Source organism: Equus quagga, chromosome 5 (genome assembly GCF_021613505.1).
Source record: "Equus quagga isolate Etosha38 chromosome 5, UCLA_HA_Equagga_1.0, whole genome shotgun sequence".
NCBI classification, from domain to species: Eukaryota; Metazoa; Chordata; class Mammalia; order Perissodactyla; family Equidae; genus Equus; species Equus quagga.
This window is the reverse complement of record NC_060271.1, coordinates 107,334,539-107,353,239: the sequence shown is the minus strand read 5'-3', so window position 1 is coordinate 107,353,239 and position 18,701 is coordinate 107,334,539. Positions and strand designations below refer to the sequence as shown.

Below are 18,701 nucleotides of genomic sequence, written 5' to 3'. Positions count from 1 at the left end.
GGAGTATACCAGATGAGTTACCCCAGACTGGGCCCCGCGGCGACTCTGTGTCCCCTTAGCTTTTAGAATGAATAGTGAATATTAACTATTTTCCTGACACGGAATTTAAAGCAAATCACAGATGTTCTCTACTTCTAGGATGGAAATTGGAGGTAAGACGTTTGCTTAGGTGGGACATATGTAATAACCCGAACTGGTGGTTGTTTTAAATCTAGCCAGCTGGCAGCCATGAATGAATGGATGAAGAAAGGCCCTTTAGAATGGCAAGATTACACTTACAAAGAAGTCAGAGTGACAGCCAGTGAGAAGGAGTATAAAGGATGGGTTTTAACCACAGACCCAGTTTCTGCCAAGTGAGTATGGGTTCTGCTTCCCTGAAATCATGACACCTCTGTGCTTCCTATGTGTTATATCCAGACTAAGAAAGCAGATGGTTGAAAGGCTAATTATTCCCACGTAAGAATTTTACTACTTTTGAATCTTAACTGCTGTTCTAACTATTGATTACCTAGCTTGTAGAAATGAAACACTTCTTTTCTTACTGGAAAATTTCAAACGTATACAGATATAAAGAGAAGAGTATAGCAAACACGTTACCCTCCCTTCCAAATATTTTAAAGCAAACATCATATAATTTTGTTCATAAATACTTCAATATATCTCTTCATAGATAAGGACTCTTTAATAAGTGTAAACCACAATACCATTGTAACACCTAACAAAAGTAATAATAACTTTAATATTAGCTAATTCCTAGTCGGAGTTCAGATTTGTGTGATTGTTTCAAAAGTATCTTTTTATATTGTTTTATCAGTTTGGTTGATATGTTTCTTAAGTATCTTTAACTGCACTTCCTCTTTTTAGTTTTACATGTTGTTTATTTGTTGAAGAAACAGAGTCATTTGTCTTAGAGAATTTAACACATTCTGGATTTAGCTCATTGCATTATCATAGTGTAGTTTAATATGTTCTTTTATCTTGCATATATCCTATAAATTGGTAGTTGGTTCTAGAGGTTGAATTAGGAACAGATTTACATTTTGCAAGATTACTTTAAAGGTGGTGATGCACACTTTTTATTTTGGAATGGTTTTAGATTTACAGAAAAGTTGCAAGGAAAGTACATAGAGTACCCATATACCCATCCTCCCCTAATGTTAGTAGCATCTTACATAACCATGGTACATTTGTTAAAACTAAGAATTTACGATAACTAAACTGCGGTCATTTGGATTTTACCAGTTTTTCCACTAATGGCCTTTTTTTGTTCAGGATCCAATCCAGGATCCCACATTATGTTTAATCCTCATGTCTCCTTAGTCTCCTCTGATCTGTGACAGGTTTTCAGTCTTTCCTTGTTTTTCATGACCTTGACACTTGTGAAGAGTACTGGTGAGGTATTTTGTAGAATGTTTCTCAATTTGGGTTTGTGTGATGTTGTCTCATAAATAGGCTGGGGTTATAGGTTTTTGAGAGAGTAGCACAGAAGTGAAATTCCCATCACATCATATCATGTGTCATATATCATATTTTATGTAGGATGTTTGCATTTATATTCAGGACTGAGATTAACTTACAGTTTTATTTTTTAATTCTGTCTTTCTCTGCGTTTGTTGTCAAGGTTATATTAGCCTCATTAAATGAGTTAAGGCACAGTCCCCCTTTTATAGGCTTTAGAAGAATTTGATTAGATTACAATGTTTGATCCTTGCAAATTTTATAGAACTTGCTAATAGGATTGTCAGGGCCTTTTCCTCCCTCCATGGGAAGATTTTAAACTAGTTATTCAGTTTTGATTAAGAGTACAAGACTATTTACATTCTCACTTTTTTTTGTCTGCGAATCAGTGTAGAAATTTATATTTTCTAGGAAATTTTCTGTTTCAAGTTTCAAAATTATTGGCATTAATTGTTTTTAATATTTTATATTGTTAATCTTTGCTGCCTTGTTCCTAATATTATTTATATGTGCCTTCTTTCTCTTTTTATTAATCTTGCTTGAGTTTTATGAATTTTATTTTTTTTCGAAGAACCAACTTTTGGCTTTGATGATCGTCTTATTGACTCTTGTTTTCTATTTCATTAATTTTGTGCTTTGTTATTTTCTTTGCAAGAGGAGTTATTCAGTGGTTCTTTTTCTTATTGAGTTCATAACAGTTTACATCATTTTGAAATTTCAGTTGTACATTACTTCTCTTGTTTTTTTTTCTTTAAAGATTGGCACCTGAGCTGACAACCATTGCCAATCTTTTTTTTTTTTTCTGCTTTATCTCCCCAAACCCCCCCGTACATAGTTGTATATCTTAGTTGTGGGTCCTTCTAGTTGTGGCATGTGGGACGCTGCCTCAACGTGACCTACGAGCAGTGCCATGTCCGCGGGCAGGATCCGAACCCTGGGCCACTGCAGCAGAGCGCGCGAACTTAACCACTCAGCCACGGGGCCGGCCCCTGTACATTACTTCTTGACTGTCACCACATAAGTGCTCCCCTTCACCCCTAGTGCCCACCGCCTATCCCCTTTCCCCTGGTAACCACTGAACTGTTTTCTTTGTCCATGTGTTTGTTTATATTCCACATATGAGTGAAATCATATGTTTGTTTTTCTCAGTCTGGCTTATTTCACTTAGCATAATACCCTCCAGGTCCATCCATGTTCTTGCAAATGGGATGATTTTGTCCTTTTTTTATGGCTGAGTAGTATTCCATTGTGTATATATATACCACATCTTCTTTATCTAATCATTGGTCACTGGGCACTTGGATTGTTTCCTTGTCTTGTCTATTGTGAATAGTGCTGCAATGAACAGAGGGGTACATATGTCACTTTGGATTGTTGACTTCAAGCTGTTTGGGCAGATACCCAGTAGTGGGATAGCTGCATCATATGCTATTTCTATTTTTAGTTTTTTGAGGAATCTCCACACTGTTTTCCATACTGGCTTCACCAGTTTGCGTTCCCACCAGGAGTGTATGAGGGTTCCCCTCTCTCCACACCCTCGCCAACATTTTTTATTTTTAGTCTTAGTGATTATAGCTATTTTAACAAGTATAAGGTGCTATTTTAGTGTAGTTTTGATTTGCATTTCCCTGATTAGTGATATTGAACATCTTTTCAGGTGTTTATTGGTCATCTGTTTATCTTCTTTGGAAAAGTGTCTGTTCATATCTTTTGCCCATTTTTTGATTGGGCTGTTTGTTTTTTTTGTTTTTCAATTGTGTGAGTTCCTTATATATTATGCAGATTAACCCCTTGTTGGAAATGTGATTTGCAAATATTTTCTCCCAATTGGTGGATTGTCTTTTTGTTTTGATCCTAGTTCTTTTGCTTGCAGAAGCTCTTTAGTCTGATGAAGTCCCATTGTTTATTTTTTCTTTTGTTTCCCTTGTCTGAGAAGACATGGTATTGGAAAAGATCCTTTTCAGTTCAATGTCATAGAGTGTACTAGCTATATTATCTTCCAGGAGTTTTATGGTTTCAGGACTTATCTTCAAGTCTTTGATCCGTTTTGAGTTTATTTTTGTGTATGGCGTGAGATGATTTACTTTAATTCTTTTGCAAATGGTTGTCCAGATTTCCCAACACCATTTAGTGAAGAGGCTATCTTTCCTCCATTGTATGTTCTTGGCACCTTTGTTGAAGATTAGCTGTCCATTGAGGTGCAGTTTTATTTCTGGGCTTTCAGTTCTGGTCCATTGATTTGTGTGCCTGTTTTTGTACCAGTACCATGCTGTTTTGATTACTGTGGCTTTGTAGTACATTTTGAAGTCAGGGATTGTGATGCCTCTGGCTTTGTTCTTTTTTCTCAGGATTGCCTTAGAAATTTGGGGTCTTTGGTTGCCCTGTGTGAATTTTAGGATTCTTTGTTCTATCTTCGTGAAGAATGTCATTGGGATTCTGATTGCGATTGCATTGAATCTGTAGATTGCTTTGGGTAGTATGGACATTTTAACTATGTTTATTCTTCCAATCCATGAGCATAGAATCTCTTTCCGTCTCTTCATGTCATCATCTGTTTCTTTCAATAATGTCTTGTAGTTTTCATTGTATAAGTCCTTCACCTCCTTGGTTAAATTTATTCCTAGATAGTTTATTCTTTTAGTTGTGATTGTAAATGGAATTATATTCTTGAGTTCTCCTTCTGTAAGTTCGTTATTACAGTATAGAAATGCAACTGACTTTTGTAAGTTGATTTTGTACTCTGCACCTTTACTCTAGTTGTTAATTATTTCTGATAGTTTTCCAATGGATTCTTTAGGGTTTTCTATATATAAGATCATGTCGTCTGCAAACAGTGAGAGTTTCGCTTCTTCACTCCCTGTTTGGTTTCCTTTTATTCCTTTCTCTTGCCGAATTGCTCTGGCCAAAACCTCCAGTACTATGCTGAATAAGAGTGGGGATAGTGGGCATCCTTGTCTTGTTGCTGTTCTCAGAGGGATGGTGTTCAGTTTTTCCCCATTGAATATTACGTTGGCTGGGGGTTTGTCATATATGGCCTTTATTATGTTGAGGCAATTTCCTTCTATCCCCATTTTGTTAAGAGTTTTTATCATAAATGGCTGTTGGATCTTGTCAAATGCTTTCTCTGCATCTGTTGAGATGATTATGTGATTTTTATTCCTCAGTTAATGTGGTATATCACATCGATTGATTTGCAGATGTTGAACCATCCCTGTGTCCCAGGTATAAATCTCACTTGATCATGATGTATTTTCTTTTTGATGTATTGCTGTATTCGTGTTGCCAATATTTTCTTGAGGATTTTTCCATCCATGTTCGTCAGCAATATTGGCCTGTAGTTTTCTTTTTTTGTGTTGTCCTTGTCAGGCTTTGGTATTACAATGATGTTGGCCCCATAGAATGTGTTAGGAAGCATTCCATCTTCCCTAATTTTTTGGAATAGCTTGAGAAGGATAGGTATTAAATCCTCTCTGAAAGTTTGGTAGAATTCTCCAGGGAAGCCTTCTGGTCCTGGGCTTTTATTTTTTGGGGATGCTTTTGATTACTGTTTCAATCTCATTACTTGTGATTGATCTATTCAGATTATCTCTTTCTTCTTGATTCAGCTTTGGGAGGTTGTAAGAGTCTAAGAATTTATCCATTTCCTCTACATTGTCTATTTTGTTGGCATATAGTTTTTTTGTAGTATTCTCTCATAATCCATTGTATTTCTGTGGTATCCGTTGTTATTTTTCCTCTTTCATTTTTAATTTTATTTATCTGAGCTTTCTCTTTTTTCTTTGTAAGTCTGGCTAGAAGTTTGTCAATTTTGTTTTTCTTCTAAAAAAACCCAGCTCTTTGTTTCATTGATCCTTTCTACTGCCTTTTTTGTTTCAATAGCGTTTATTTCTGCTCTGATTTTTATTATTTCTCTCCTTCTGACTTTGGGCTTTGTTTGTTCATCTTTTTCTAATTCAGTTAGGTATTGTTTGTTCATCTTTTTCTAATTCAGTTAGGTATAGTTTGAGATTGCTTATGTGGGATATTTCTTGTTTGTTAAGGTGAGCCTGTATTGTGGTGAATTTCCCTCTTAATATGGCTTCTGCTGCATCTCATGAGGGTTGGTATAGTGTATTTTCATTTTCATTTGTCTCCAGATATTTTTTGATTTCTCCTTTAATTTCTTCACTGATCCGTTGTTTGTTCAGTAGCATGTTGTTTAGTCTCCACATGTTTGTCCCTTTCTCTGCTTTTTTCTTGTAATTAATTTCTAGCTTTATAGCATTGTGATTGGAAAAGATGCTTGTTATTATTTCAATCTTAAATTTATTGAGGCTTGCCTTGTTTCCCAACATATGGTCTATCCTTGAGAATGTTCCCTGCACACTTGAGAAGAATGTGTATTCTGCTGTTTTTGGATGGTGTGTTCTATATATGTCTATTAAGTCCAACTGGTCTAGCTTTTCATTTAACTCCACTGTCTTCTTGTTGATTTTCTGTCTGGATGATCTAGCCATTGATGTGAGTGGAGCATTGAGGTCTCCTACTATTATTGTGTTGCTATTACTATCTCCTTTCAGGTTTGTTAATAGTTACTTTATGTACTTTGGTGCTCCTGTGTTGGGTGCATAGATATTTATAGGTGTTGTGTCTTCTTGGTGGAATGTCCCTTTGATCATTATATACTGCCCCTCTTTGTCTCTCTTTACCTGTCTCATCTTGAAGTCTACTCTGTCTGATGTAAGTATTGTGACAACTGCTTTCTTTTGTTTGCCATTAGCTTGGAGTATCATCTTCCACCCCTTCACTCTGAGCCTGTGTTTGTCATTTGAGCTGAGATGTGTTTCCTGAAGGCAGCATATTGTTAGGTCTTGCTCTTTAATCCATCTTGCCACTCTGTGTCTTTTTATTGGAGAATTCAAACCATTTACTTTTAGGATGATTATCGATATATGAGGGCTTAATGCTGCCGTTTTAAAACTAGTTTTCTGGTTCTCCTGCATTTCCTTTGTTTCTTGTCCTGTGTGTTTCAGTCTACCAATTGAGTTATGTAGTTTGTTTTTTTTTAAAGATTGGCACCTGAGCTAACATCTGTTGCCAATCTTCTTTTTTTTGCCTTCTTCTTCTTCTTCTCCCCAAAGCCCCCCAGTACTTAGTTGTATATATTTTAGTTGTGGGTCCTTCTAGTTGTGGCGTGTGGGACACCACCTCAGCATGGCCTGATGAGCAGTGCCATGTCTGTTCCCAGGATCTGAACCACTGAAACACTGGGCCACTGAAGCAGAACTCGCGAACTTAACCACTCGGCCACTGGGCTGGCCCCTGAGTTATGTAGTTTTTTATGTTGTGCTTCTTTGTTTTCTCCTTATTTATTATTTGTGTCCCTGTTCTGATTATTTGCTTAGCGGTGATCATGAAGTTTATATTCAAAATCTCATAGATAAGATAGTCCATTTTCTGATGGCCTCTTAATTCCTTAGACTAAACTGATTCAGTCTCTTTCCTCTTTCCCTCCTAAGTGTTTTTCTCACATCTTATTCCATCTTGTGTTGTGAGTTTGTGGTTAAAATGACAAGATTATCTTTGTTTTTGGTGTTCTCTTCTTTATCTTTAATGTTTTACTTGAGTGTTTGCTAACCTCTTCTGATGTATAGCTACAATTTTTGGATTTTTTTCTACCTATTTATCTCCTTACTCCATGCATTGTAACCCCTTTCTCTCTTTTTTTTTCAGGTATGAGGGCCTTTTTGAGGATTTCTTGTAGGGGATGGGTCTTGTGGCTACGAACTCCCTTAGCATTTGTTTATCTGGGAAAGTTTTTATTTCTCCATCATATCTGAAGGATATTATCACCAGAAAGAGTATTCTTGGCTGAAAGTTTTTGTCCTTCAGAGACTTCAAAGATTTGAATATGTCATTCCAGTCTGTCCTAGCCTGTAAGGCTTCTGCAGAGAAATCCGCTGAAAACCTGATAGGGGTTCCTTTGTAGGTTATTTTGTTCTGCCTTGCTGCCCTTAGTATTTTTTCTTTGTTATTCACTTTTGCCAGTTTCACTGCTATATGCCTTGCAGTAGGTCTTTTTACATTGATATATTTAGGAGATCTGATAACTTCTTCCACATGGATTTCCATTTCCTTCCCTAGATTTGGGAAGTTCTCTGCTATTATTTACTTGAACAAGCTTTCTACTCCGTTCTCCTTCTCTTCTCCTTCTGGAATACCTATAATTCTTATGTTGCATTTCCTAATTGAGTCAGATATTTCTCGGAGACTGTCTTCATTTCTTTTTAGTCTGAGTTCTCTCTCCTCCTCTATCTGGATCATTTCCATGTCTATCCTCGATTATGTTGATTCGCTCCTTTATGATGTCCTCTTGAGCATTCAGGGAATCATATTTTGTTTTATCTCATTGATTGTATCTTTCATCTCCAATATTTCCAATTGATTCTTCTTTAGTTTCAATCTCTTTTGTGAAGTAGCTCCTGAACTCGTTGAATTGTTTCTCTACATTCTCTTTTAACTCGTTGAGTTTTTTGATGATAGCTATTTTGAATTCTCTGTCATTTAGATTACATATTTCTGTGTCTTCAGGACTGATTTCTGGGTACTTGTCATTTTCTCTCTGGTCTGGAGAGTTGATATAATTTTTGATACTGCCAGAGGGCGTGGCTTTGTTCTTTCACATCCTGGTATTATTTGGTCGTAGTTACCACCTATCACCGCTGTGTGGGGGTCAAGAGCTGTGTATTCTGAGTGCTCTGTGGTCCACCAGGATCCCAGGTGCTGGGTAGGTAGGGGGGAGGGGTGCTTTCTCCTGTGAGCTCATGGGGTTTTCTCGCTCTGCCCACACTATCTGCTCTCCTGGGGTGTTGGCTTGATGAGGTCATCCCTGCATTAGCTTTCACCTCTGTAGGGGCTTTCCCCTAGGCTGCAGGGGACCTTGGGGATCTTTGATGTTCCCATGAAAGAGCATCCCCTCCCCACTTCATACCCTCTTGGAGGCTGTGTGCAGTCCTGGATCGCAGTCTTTTGGGGAGGCAACAAAGTTTTCTCTTACCCCATTCCATCTCCTCCATAGGGGGCTCCAGCCTCTCTGCCCTCTGATGTGTGGCTGCGTGGGTCTCTCAGACATCTTTTGTGTTGTGTGGATGTCCTCTGTTGAAGTATGAAGGTCTTTTTACATGGTGGAGGGGAGAGATCGTCAGGAGAACTCACTCCACCATGATGCCTACATCACTCCTCCTCAGTTATTGTTTTTTAACTCTAAAAGTTAAATCTGTACCCTGTCTTCTTTTCTAATACACAGTTAGGGCATTCATAACTCTTTAAAGAAATGTTTTAACTGCATCTCACAATGATTAGCTTTAGGCTGGACAAAAAGGTTAGATGTTAGTACCCTCAGTGAATGCTTATTGAACAGGTAAAACATTTGGTGGTGAGAGGATTAAATTTAAATGGGGCAGAATGTTCCCTATTATTCTGGTGACCTGCTTTGATTGATGATGCCTCTCATGCCATTGCTTCTTCCATAGTTTTATGGGCCTTTAGGTTTTTCTTTTGCAAATCTGCTCTGAACTTACTTTTCCTCCAAAGTATTGTCCTCGTGAACTTCCTTGAAGATGGCAGCATGTCTGTGACCGGAATTATGGGACATGCTGTGCAGGCTGTTGAAACTATGAATGAAGGAGGCCACAGAGTGAGAGAGAAGCTGATGCACTTGTTCACGTCTGGGGACTGCGAGGCGTACAGCCCTGAGGATCTGGAAAAGAGAAAGAACAGCCTAAAGAAATGGCTCGAGAAGAACCACATCCCCATCACTGAACAGGGAGATTCACAAAGAACTCTGTGTGTGGCTGGGGTCCTGACTATAGACCCACCCTATGGTCCAGAAAATTGCAGCAGTTCTAATGAGATCATTCTGTCTCGTGTTCAGGATCTTATTCAAGGACATCTTGCAGCTTCCCAGTGAGAGGCCGAGAACTGTGGATGCACTGACTGAAATAAGACTTCATTTTTTTTCTTTCATAAAATGTTTTGAATGTTAAGTTCATCATATTATAGGATTTTTAAAGGCACATGAATGTGTGTGTGAGTTTTAATTCTTTGTTGTTTTGGTAAAATCAAAGATGTGGATTATTAATGATAATAAATAGGTGAACTGTGGCAAAGAGAACATCACATACAACAAAATTAGCACCGGGACGTTAGAATAGTAAGAGTCTCTTCCTTTGATAAGGATATACTTCCATTTTTGTTAGGTAAGAAGTGTATTTGTAAAAAATGCAACATGTTAGATTCAATATAAAATGTCTTGTTATGTCCCTTGCACTAACTATATGGGTCTGTTTTAAATGTTTATCTTTTCTTTTTTTTAAGGTATAATGAAGAAATACTTTTTGAATCAGAATATATTCCTTTTTTTTTGGTTGAAACTTGAAAGTTTTGACTATCGATAAAAATCTTAACACGTAAGTCTTATAACTCTCAATAGCTTTAAAGTGAGCACTGGCTGATATCTTTGAGGAAAAAGTAAATGTGACAGGTATTCTGCTGCTGAACTCAACCCGATTCCTTTGCCTGATGGATTCAGCCCAGGCCTCTGGCTCAGGATGCTCTCTGCCTATAGTCGCTATCCCCTGGTGCAGGCTTCACTGAGGGGAGAGAATGTGGGAAGCGTGCTTCGCTACGCCTGGCCTCTCCCTGTGGAAGCCAGTCACAGGCCAGGACTCTGTATGGAGGTTCCTGGCCTAGAAAGGACCACAGATTGTTGGTTTGGGGGTCTTTTCAGGGGCATGTCTAGAGTGACCCCAAGGTTCCTACATCAGATTAGACCCCACGGTCCTGACTCCTTAGGCTAGAGGTCAGCAAACTTGGGGCCCTTGGGACAAATCCAGCCTGCTGCCTCCGTTTGATAGTTTGATTGGAACACAGTCACACCTGCTGGTTCACGTAGTGTCTGTGGCTGCCTTTGAGCCATAATGGCAGAGTTGAGTATTGCGACAGAAACTGTATGGCTTCTATTTACAGAAGAATATGGCCCTTTATGAAAACGTGTGCCCTAGGAGATCCTTGAAGTAACCAGGGGTCAGGGCAGACTTTCCAAGGCAGTTTGACCTGGACGGGCCCCTGAGGCTGCTGTAGGGTTAACCTCGCTCTCACTGCTCCCTGGTCTGTCGGCAGGAGATTGAGCTCTTTTTATCAGCTCTCCTGTATGTCCCTTGTCACCCATACAAAAAGAATCGACACCATTTGGAAGAAATCCTTCACAATATTCAGGTTTCAGGGGGTAGTTTGATAACATAGCGAAGTTACTTTCCTGCGTAGTCGTCTAGTAACAGAATGCAGCCCCGTGCCTGTTGCACTTTAGCAAGCATCAGAATCGCTGGAGAGCTTGTTCAAACAGATTGCTGGGCCCTACTCCCAGTCGAGTCAGTAGGTCTGGGTTGGAGCCCAGGAATTTGCTTTTCTAACAAACTCCCAGATGATGGTGGTGCTGCCTGTCCCAGACCACACTTGCAAGAGCAGTTTAGAAACTTTAGGGGGGCAGAAAGTCCTTCCCTCACAACTTCAAAGTTTCATGATCCCAAAAGTGACCCTAGTGCACAGACTTTCTCCTTCTGGCTGTGGCTCTCCAGGCTCTCCCGCTCAAACCCCGGAATGTCTTCAGAAAGCAAATAGGGGAAGGGGAATAAGAACAAATTAAATTTAGTGTGGGAATGATTCTGACAAAATGAGTGAGGCTTTGAGAGGAGAGAAGCCACATGGGAAATTATCCCCAGGGTCAGTCGGCCTTGAGCCTTGGCTGGGGTACAGGTGCATTCGTGTTGACAGATTTATTTGCTGTCAGACTAATGAGCAGGGGACGGAGACTGTTTCTTGGCAACTGAGTCCTCTGATTGTTGAAACAATTTGCCTGCAAACAAAAGCTGAGTGCTGGGAAGGGTAAATGATGCAGCTCTGCCATGGAAACCAGCCTGCTTAGGGAGTTGCCGCAGCCAGTTCGTCAGCTGAGCTTCTTCCCAGGAGTTTAACTCACCTGTTTCAAATCCCTCCTCTGGTTCCAGATTCCCAGGGGGAGATTCCTCCCCAGAGCTGACTCTGCCCGCGGCCAGGTGAAGGTGGTAGCCAGGGCAGTCTTTGAACACAGTTGGTACCTAGAATGCTCCTTTTCAAAGCAAAAGGTTGTCATGACTCACTGAGTATTTTTTGGTCCTTCTAGAGCAAAGTTTCCAACCTTTACATATTTGACGTATACAACTTGATGAGTTTGGAGGTAAGTATACATCCGTGAAACCATCAGCACAATCTATGCCATAAACAAATCTGTCACCACCAAAAATTTTCTCCTGCCTTCTCTTTTATTAATTATTATTATACATTGGTTTTTATTGTTCAGACAAGATTACATTAAAGGATTTTTCTTTTATTGAAAAATTATTCTGGTACTCATACATGCTTTTTACTTTTGCATATTACTTTATAATCCTTTAGAAGTTTTTACATAATTTTGGGGCTGGCCCCAGGGCCGAGTGGTTAAGTTCACGCGCTCTGCTGCAGGCAGCCCAGTGTTTCGTTGGTTCGAATCCTGGGCGCGGACATGGTACTGCTCATCAAACCACGCTGAGGTGGCGTCCCACATACCACAACTAGAAGGACCCACAACGAAGAATATACAACTATGTACTGGGGGGCTTTGGGGAGAAAAAGAAAAAAAATAAAATCTTTTAAAAGTTTTTACATAATTTTAATCAATGTATATAGTTTTTTCTTTTTCTGGAGTTTTCATAATGTTAATATTGAAGACAATATTCTGCTGTGTTGATGAACCACAGCTTATTAAAACATTCTCCTAAATTTTGACATTTGTTGTTCTTCCTTTTACTAGCATAGATTATGTTGCGAAGAATATACCTTCATGAATACCTGTTTATGGCTGTTATCAAAGACTGTTTAAGTACCTAGAAATGAAAGTACTCTGTCAAAGAGTATGAGCACATGTAGGTTTTTCCTTGTATTTATTTTTAAATGGTTTGTGCTGCTTTACGTTGACAAGAGCAATAAGTAAGTGTGCAGTTGTCCCTTGGTATCCAGTATCTGTGGGGGATTGGTTCCAGGACCTCCTGCAGGTACCAAAATCCGAGGATGCTCAAGTCCCTTATATAAAATGGCTGTAGGATTTGCATATAACCTGCACACATTCTCCTGTATACTTTATCAAGTATATAAGTTAGGTATTTATAATACCTAATACAATGTAAATACTATGTAAATAGTTCTTATACTGTATTGTTTAGGAAGTAAATGGCAAGAAAAAAGGTCTGTACATGTTCAGTACAGATGCAACCATCGTAGGCCTTTCTATCTGTGGTTGGTTGAATCGGCAGATGCAGAACCCACAGATACAGAGGGCCAGCTGTGTATACAAATGTCATCAGAGAGTATTTTGTTTAATTTTTGCTACTGAACATAAAATGGTGTTTTAAGGTTGCTTTAATTTGTATTTATTTATTAGCATTCTCCCCACCCCCCGCATATTTATTTCCAGTATGGGAACTGATTCGTATCTTCATTTTAAAAAAATCTTCATTTTCAAGAAATCATTTCCCCCATATTCTCATCATCTTGTCATACCTGTTTCTTTGTGTTTCTATCTAATTTTTACTAAACGGATATATCTGTTAATAAACACTGTATAGCATACATGCACTGCTTTTAGCTTATTTGACATAATTTCAGATTTACAGAAAATTTGCAAGAACAAGACAAAGAATTCCTGTATATCCTTCACCCAGCAAGTGTTAGCATTTTACCACATTTGCATTTTCTGTGTTTGTGTAGGAGTGTGTGTTCATTTTTTTTCCTTGAACTATTTGAGAGTAAATCATGGACAGAATGGAAAAATGAGGACATTCTGTTCACTACAGTACAGTGATCAAAATCAGGAAATTAACATTGTTACAGTAATTGATTTAATACATACCTTATCCATATTTCACCTATTGTCTCAATTTCCTTTATAGCAAACCAAAACAAAACAAAAAAATACGATTTTTTAAAATTTGGGTTATATATTTCATTCAGTTGTTAGGTCCCTTTGGTTTCCTTTAATCTGGACTAGTTCCTCAGTCTTTCTTTGACTTTCATGACATTGACGTTTTTAAATACAGGCCAGCTATTTTGTGGAATAACTCTCAATTTGGGTTTCTCTGATGTTTCTTTATGATTCAGTTGGGTCTGCATTTTTTGGAGGAATACCCTGGAAGCTACAGTGTGTGCTTCTTGGTACATCATGTCAGGATGTACATGTCTCAGTACGTCACATCGCATGATGTTGATTTGTCTCATTTCTAGTGATATTAGCTGTGACCACTTGGTTAAGGTGGTGTCTGTCAGGTTTCTCCACTGTAAAGTTGTCATTTTCCTTTCTGTAATTAAAAGTATCTTCACATATTTTTACAAAGAGCTTTATTTAGTATTAACATATAAAAATTAATCCACTTTAAGTGTATAATTCAGTGATTTTTTAGTACATTTATGGAGTTGTGCAGCCACCATCCTTTTTTTTTTTTTAACATCATCCCCACAAGATCCCTTATCCCATTTGCAGTCAATTCCCTTTTCTACCCTCAGCCGCAGGCAACCACCAGTCTACTTTCTGTATCCATAGATTTGATTTTTCTATGCATTTCATAGAAATGCAATCATACAATATGTGGTCTTTGTGTCTGGCTTCTTTCACTTAGCATAATGTTTTTGAAGTTCATGTTGTAGCATGTTATCAGTGGTTCCTTTTTTTTTTACTGAATAATATTCCATTATGAAATGCTTCATTTTGTTTATTCATTCATCAGTTGATGGATATTTGGATTGTTTCCAGTTTTTGGCCATTATGAATGATGATGCTATGAACAATTGTGACACGTCTTTGTGTGGACATATATTTTCATTTCTCTTGGGTGAAATACCTAGGAGTGGAGTTGCTGGATTATATGATAAATTTATATTTAACTTTTTAGGAAACTGTCAAACTACTTTCCAATGTGGCTGCACCATTTTACATTCCATCAGCAATGTATGTATGAGGGTTCCAGTTTCTCTGCATCCTAACCAGCATTTGTTACTGGATGTGGTTCTGTTGGTTATGAAGTAGTATCTTGTGTGTGTGGTTTTTTTTTTTTTTTGAAGAATATTAGCCCTGAGCTAACTGCTGCCAATCCTCCTCTTTTTGCTGAGGAAGACTGGCCCTGAGCTAACATTCGTGCCCATCTCCCTCTACTTTATATGTGGGATGCCTACCACAACATGGCTTGCCAAGCGGTGCCATGTCCGCACCCGGGATCCGAACTGGTGAACCCTGGGCCACCGAGAAGCAGAACGAGCTTGCTTAACCGCTGTGCCACCGGGCTGGCCCCTATGCACTATTTTGAATTAATTTTAGTGTATGGAGTGAGGTAAGGGTCTAAGTTCATCTTTTTGCATGAAGATATCCAATTATTCCAGTACAATTTGTTGAAAAGACTTTTCTTTCTCCATTGAACTGTCTTGAGACATTTGTTGAAAATCAGTTGATCATATATTGTGAGAGTTTATTTCTGGGCTTACAGGTGTGTGCCACTGATCTATATGTCTGGCCTTATGTTAGCAACACATTGTATTAATTACTATAGCTGTACAGTAAGATTTGATATCTATAAGTGTAAGTCCTCCAACTTTGCTTATTTTAAAGATTGTTTGACTATTCTGCCTCATTTGTATTTCCATATAAATTTTGGATGAGACTGTCAGTTTCTGAAAAAAATGCCTGTGGGATTTTGATAGGGATTATGTTGAATCTATAGATCAACTTGAGAGTTGTCATCTTAATAATATTGAGTCTTCCATTCCATGAACTAGAATGTCTCTTCATTTGTTTAGATCTTCAATTTTCTTACAACAGTGTTTTACAGTTTTCAAAGCACGTCTTATACTTCTTTTGTTAAATTTATTCTTAGGTACTTTTTCATGCTATAGTGACTGGAATTTTTTTTTTTTTTTAAAGATTTTATTTTTTCCTTTTTCTCCCCAAAGCCCCCCCGGTACATAGTTGTGTATTCTTCGTTGTGGGTTCTTCTAGTTGTGGCATGTGGGACGCTGCCTCAGCGTGGTCTGATGAGCAGTGCCATGTCCGCGCCCAGGATTCGAACCAACGAAACACTGGGCCGCCTGCAGCGGAGCGCGTGAACTTAACCACTCGGCCACGGGGCCAGCCCCTGGAATTGTTTTCTTAATCTTATTTTTGAATTGATTGCTAGTATATAGAAATAGTTGGTTTTTGTATATTGATCTTGTATCCCATGGCCTTGCTGAACTCATTTATTATACACACGCTTTTGAGTTCCTCTTTCTTTACTTAACAATACCCAAATACATTTTTTTTTTTTTGAGGAAGATTAGCCCTGAGCTAACATCTGCCAATCCTCCTCTTTTTGCTGAGGAAGACTGGCCCTGAGCTAACATATGTGCCCATCCTCCGCCACTTTATATGTGGCACGCCTACCACAGCATGGCTTGCCAAGTGGTGCCATGTCCGCACCCGGGATCCAAACCGGTGAACCCTGGGCCGCCGATGCGGAACATGTGCACTTAACCACTGCACCACTGGGCCAGCCCCTCAAATACATTTTGAGAATGAGTAGGTCATAAATTTATTCCCTACAGCTTCTTCTTTATTAATATGCAGAAGTTGCTCACAGGGTTTAAAGAAGTACACGTAATTGTTGAATGAAAGGAGAGTGTTAAAAAGCAGCATTAAGAGACTTGGTGGAAGCCAGTAGCAGCCTTATTTTAATTTCAACATACAGGCATCCAGTCTCTGTATAACCTTCAGAGGCTCCTGCCCGGGGTAAATTATGTTCCTAACTGAATTTATTGAAATAAAGTAAACTTTATTTCTCTGTTGTCCTGTTTCTCCTGTGTCCCTGTTTATCTTTGTATCCTCAGTTCATAGGGTGACTGGCACATAGCACCTGCTTAAAATAAGTTGGTTATATTGATATTATGAGCATAAATGTGGGAAAAATTTCTGCAACCCCAATTTGGGTCTCAAACTAGCCATGTAGCACACATTAGTTATAAACTGGACAATCGGCCTAATCTTGTTAACTAATCAGATTGCATGCTTCAATTAATCCAGTCTTAGTCATGCTTACTGTAGAAAAGGATGGTATAAAGATTTATGGGCTACAAATAATGGGGACAGCTTGAGTTTAAATGGGAAAGTGCACAGGTGAATTTCAGAGACAGAAGGGCAGCCTTAACAGAAACATCTATACTTATAGATTGTTTTGTGCTGGGTCTGTAATCAGTGGATTAGTTTCCTCCTCGTATGGGATAGTCCCTTGGTGCCCACTGTATAGCATGGCCCCTGATTTGTAAAGACATCTGTCTTCTAAAGGGCATAACACATCTTTGACATTCAGTCTGGTAATCGTACTAATAATAAAATCCTAAAAAAAATAGACTTTTTCCAGTTCAAATTATAGGAGGAGCCTAGAAATTAGAGTTCCTACTTAGGCTTCTTGTTAAATTTAAACATTTTACAGTCGTATACCTATAGAAATATATACTCCCATCCTCCCTTTTTTTAACCCTATTTGTGTTTTAGCATATTGGCCAAAGTCTACTAGGCTGGACTCTGTTCAGATAACACAAAGGTAAGGTAAGTGTGTGTGTGTGTTTTAAATACTTCAATGTGGACCTAACTGTGAGAACTGGAGTTTTGCAGTGGAAAGTGTTAGCAGTGTTAGTGTCACATACAAGTTGTATCTTCAAAAAGCATGTTTTAACTTATTTTTGCATTTTCAAAATAAGTGATTTTTTAAAAAACAAAACAAAATTTAACGGTAGAAGATATTTTTGAAGTAAAGATATCCCTACCCATCTGTGCATGGCTTTTCCCCTTTGTACATATAATTTCCTCAAATTCTTAAGTGCTTTGTACTTTGGTAACAAAATGATGTCTCACAAGCTCATATGCACACAGTATATGTTTATTAGAGTTGATTTGGTAGAGATTTTGCTTTCATTAGTCCAAATATATTTACATTTTCAGAGACAACTATGGGCATCACTTTTATCTGACTAATAACTAAGCTAGACTTTGTAAGTGGTTACCTATCTCATTTTGTTCAAACAGGTTTTCTGTGCCTTGGCACTGCTGACATTTTGGACTGGATAATTTTTTGTTGGGGGCTATCTTGTACATCGTAGGATGTTTAGAAGCATCCCTTGCTTCTAACCACCAGATGCCAGGAGTGCATCCTCCCCACCCCTCCCGCCAGTTGTGACATCATCTCCAGATATTGCCAAGTGTCCCCTGGTGGGCAAAACTGCCCCCAGTTGAGAACCACTGGTTTAAAACAAACAAAATCTACCTTTTCTCCTGTGAGGGAACTTCTTTATAGTGAACTTCTTTGTACATGATAAGGTCCTGTATTTATTATAGTTAATCAACCTCTGTGGACAACTAAAGTCTTATTTGAAAGGTTAACAGACACTTTTGTTAAGATACATTTGAAACCCACGGATGGAATGAGGCAAAACTTATTAAAAGGGGACTCTCAGGAAATAAGTGAGTTTTTTGGGCTAAGTTATCCTGTCTTGAATTATTGTAGAAGAAAACTGGCCATGGACAATTTCTTCTTTATAAAATAAGTTCATTCAACGTGGAAGGAAAATTAACTCCTTCAGGCAATTTCAGTAAAACCTAGGTTTGAGGAGGTAGCAGTGACTGCTTTTTCTGCATAAGGAATAATAATAATAAAACCCTCACTGTTTGAATTGCTTCTATTGAAAATGTTTATTAAATAAGGTATTCTACCATATTTAGCAATGTTGTGTTTGTAATATGTCAGGGTCATCATCCTAAACACTGATTCTCTTGTTGGCAGTTAGGGGATTGGGCTGAATTTCCAAGGCCACCCCTTGGAAGTTACTTTTTCAAACAAATCCGTCAAACTGGCTTTTGTCACCATTTGTTTCTTTCCTAAAAAGTTGAAATAGAGGTGAAAAGATCCAGTCAATTGATTCTAAGCCATCCTCCTCATAGCTATCTCACTGGGGCACTGTGTTCTAGCTTATTTACTCAGTTAGCTGGGTTAGAACTGACTCAGGAATAGACCTGGGGCTGGCAAAGAGTAGACCGAAGGACTAGACGAAATTGGGCGCAGATGGGGCAGAGCCCAAACTGTCTGTGGGAACAAGTTCATGTTTGGGTTGCAGTCCTG

The 18,701-nt window shown here is 38.5% G+C and overlaps 1 protein-coding gene across 2 annotated transcripts in view; it reads left to right on the top strand.

Moving 5' to 3' along the window:
- GEMIN6 (gem nuclear organelle associated protein 6) overlaps window positions 1-9,512 on the top strand; it is a 9,967-nt gene extending 455 nt beyond the window's left edge. Inside the window, exons 2-3 of one of the 2 annotated variants that reach the window (XM_046661141.1) lie at window positions 220-353; window positions 9,031-9,512. In XM_046661141.1, the coding sequence (XP_046517097.1) occupies window positions 229-353; window positions 9,031-9,406 (501 nt within the window). In that variant the 5' untranslated portion in view covers window positions 220-228 and the 3' untranslated portion in view covers window positions 9,407-9,512. Of the gene's footprint in view, window positions 1-215; window positions 354-9,030 lie in introns of both variants that reach the window. The other variant, XM_046661140.1, reaches the window with a different exon arrangement.
- Window positions 9,513-18,701: the final 9,189 nt, after the last annotated feature.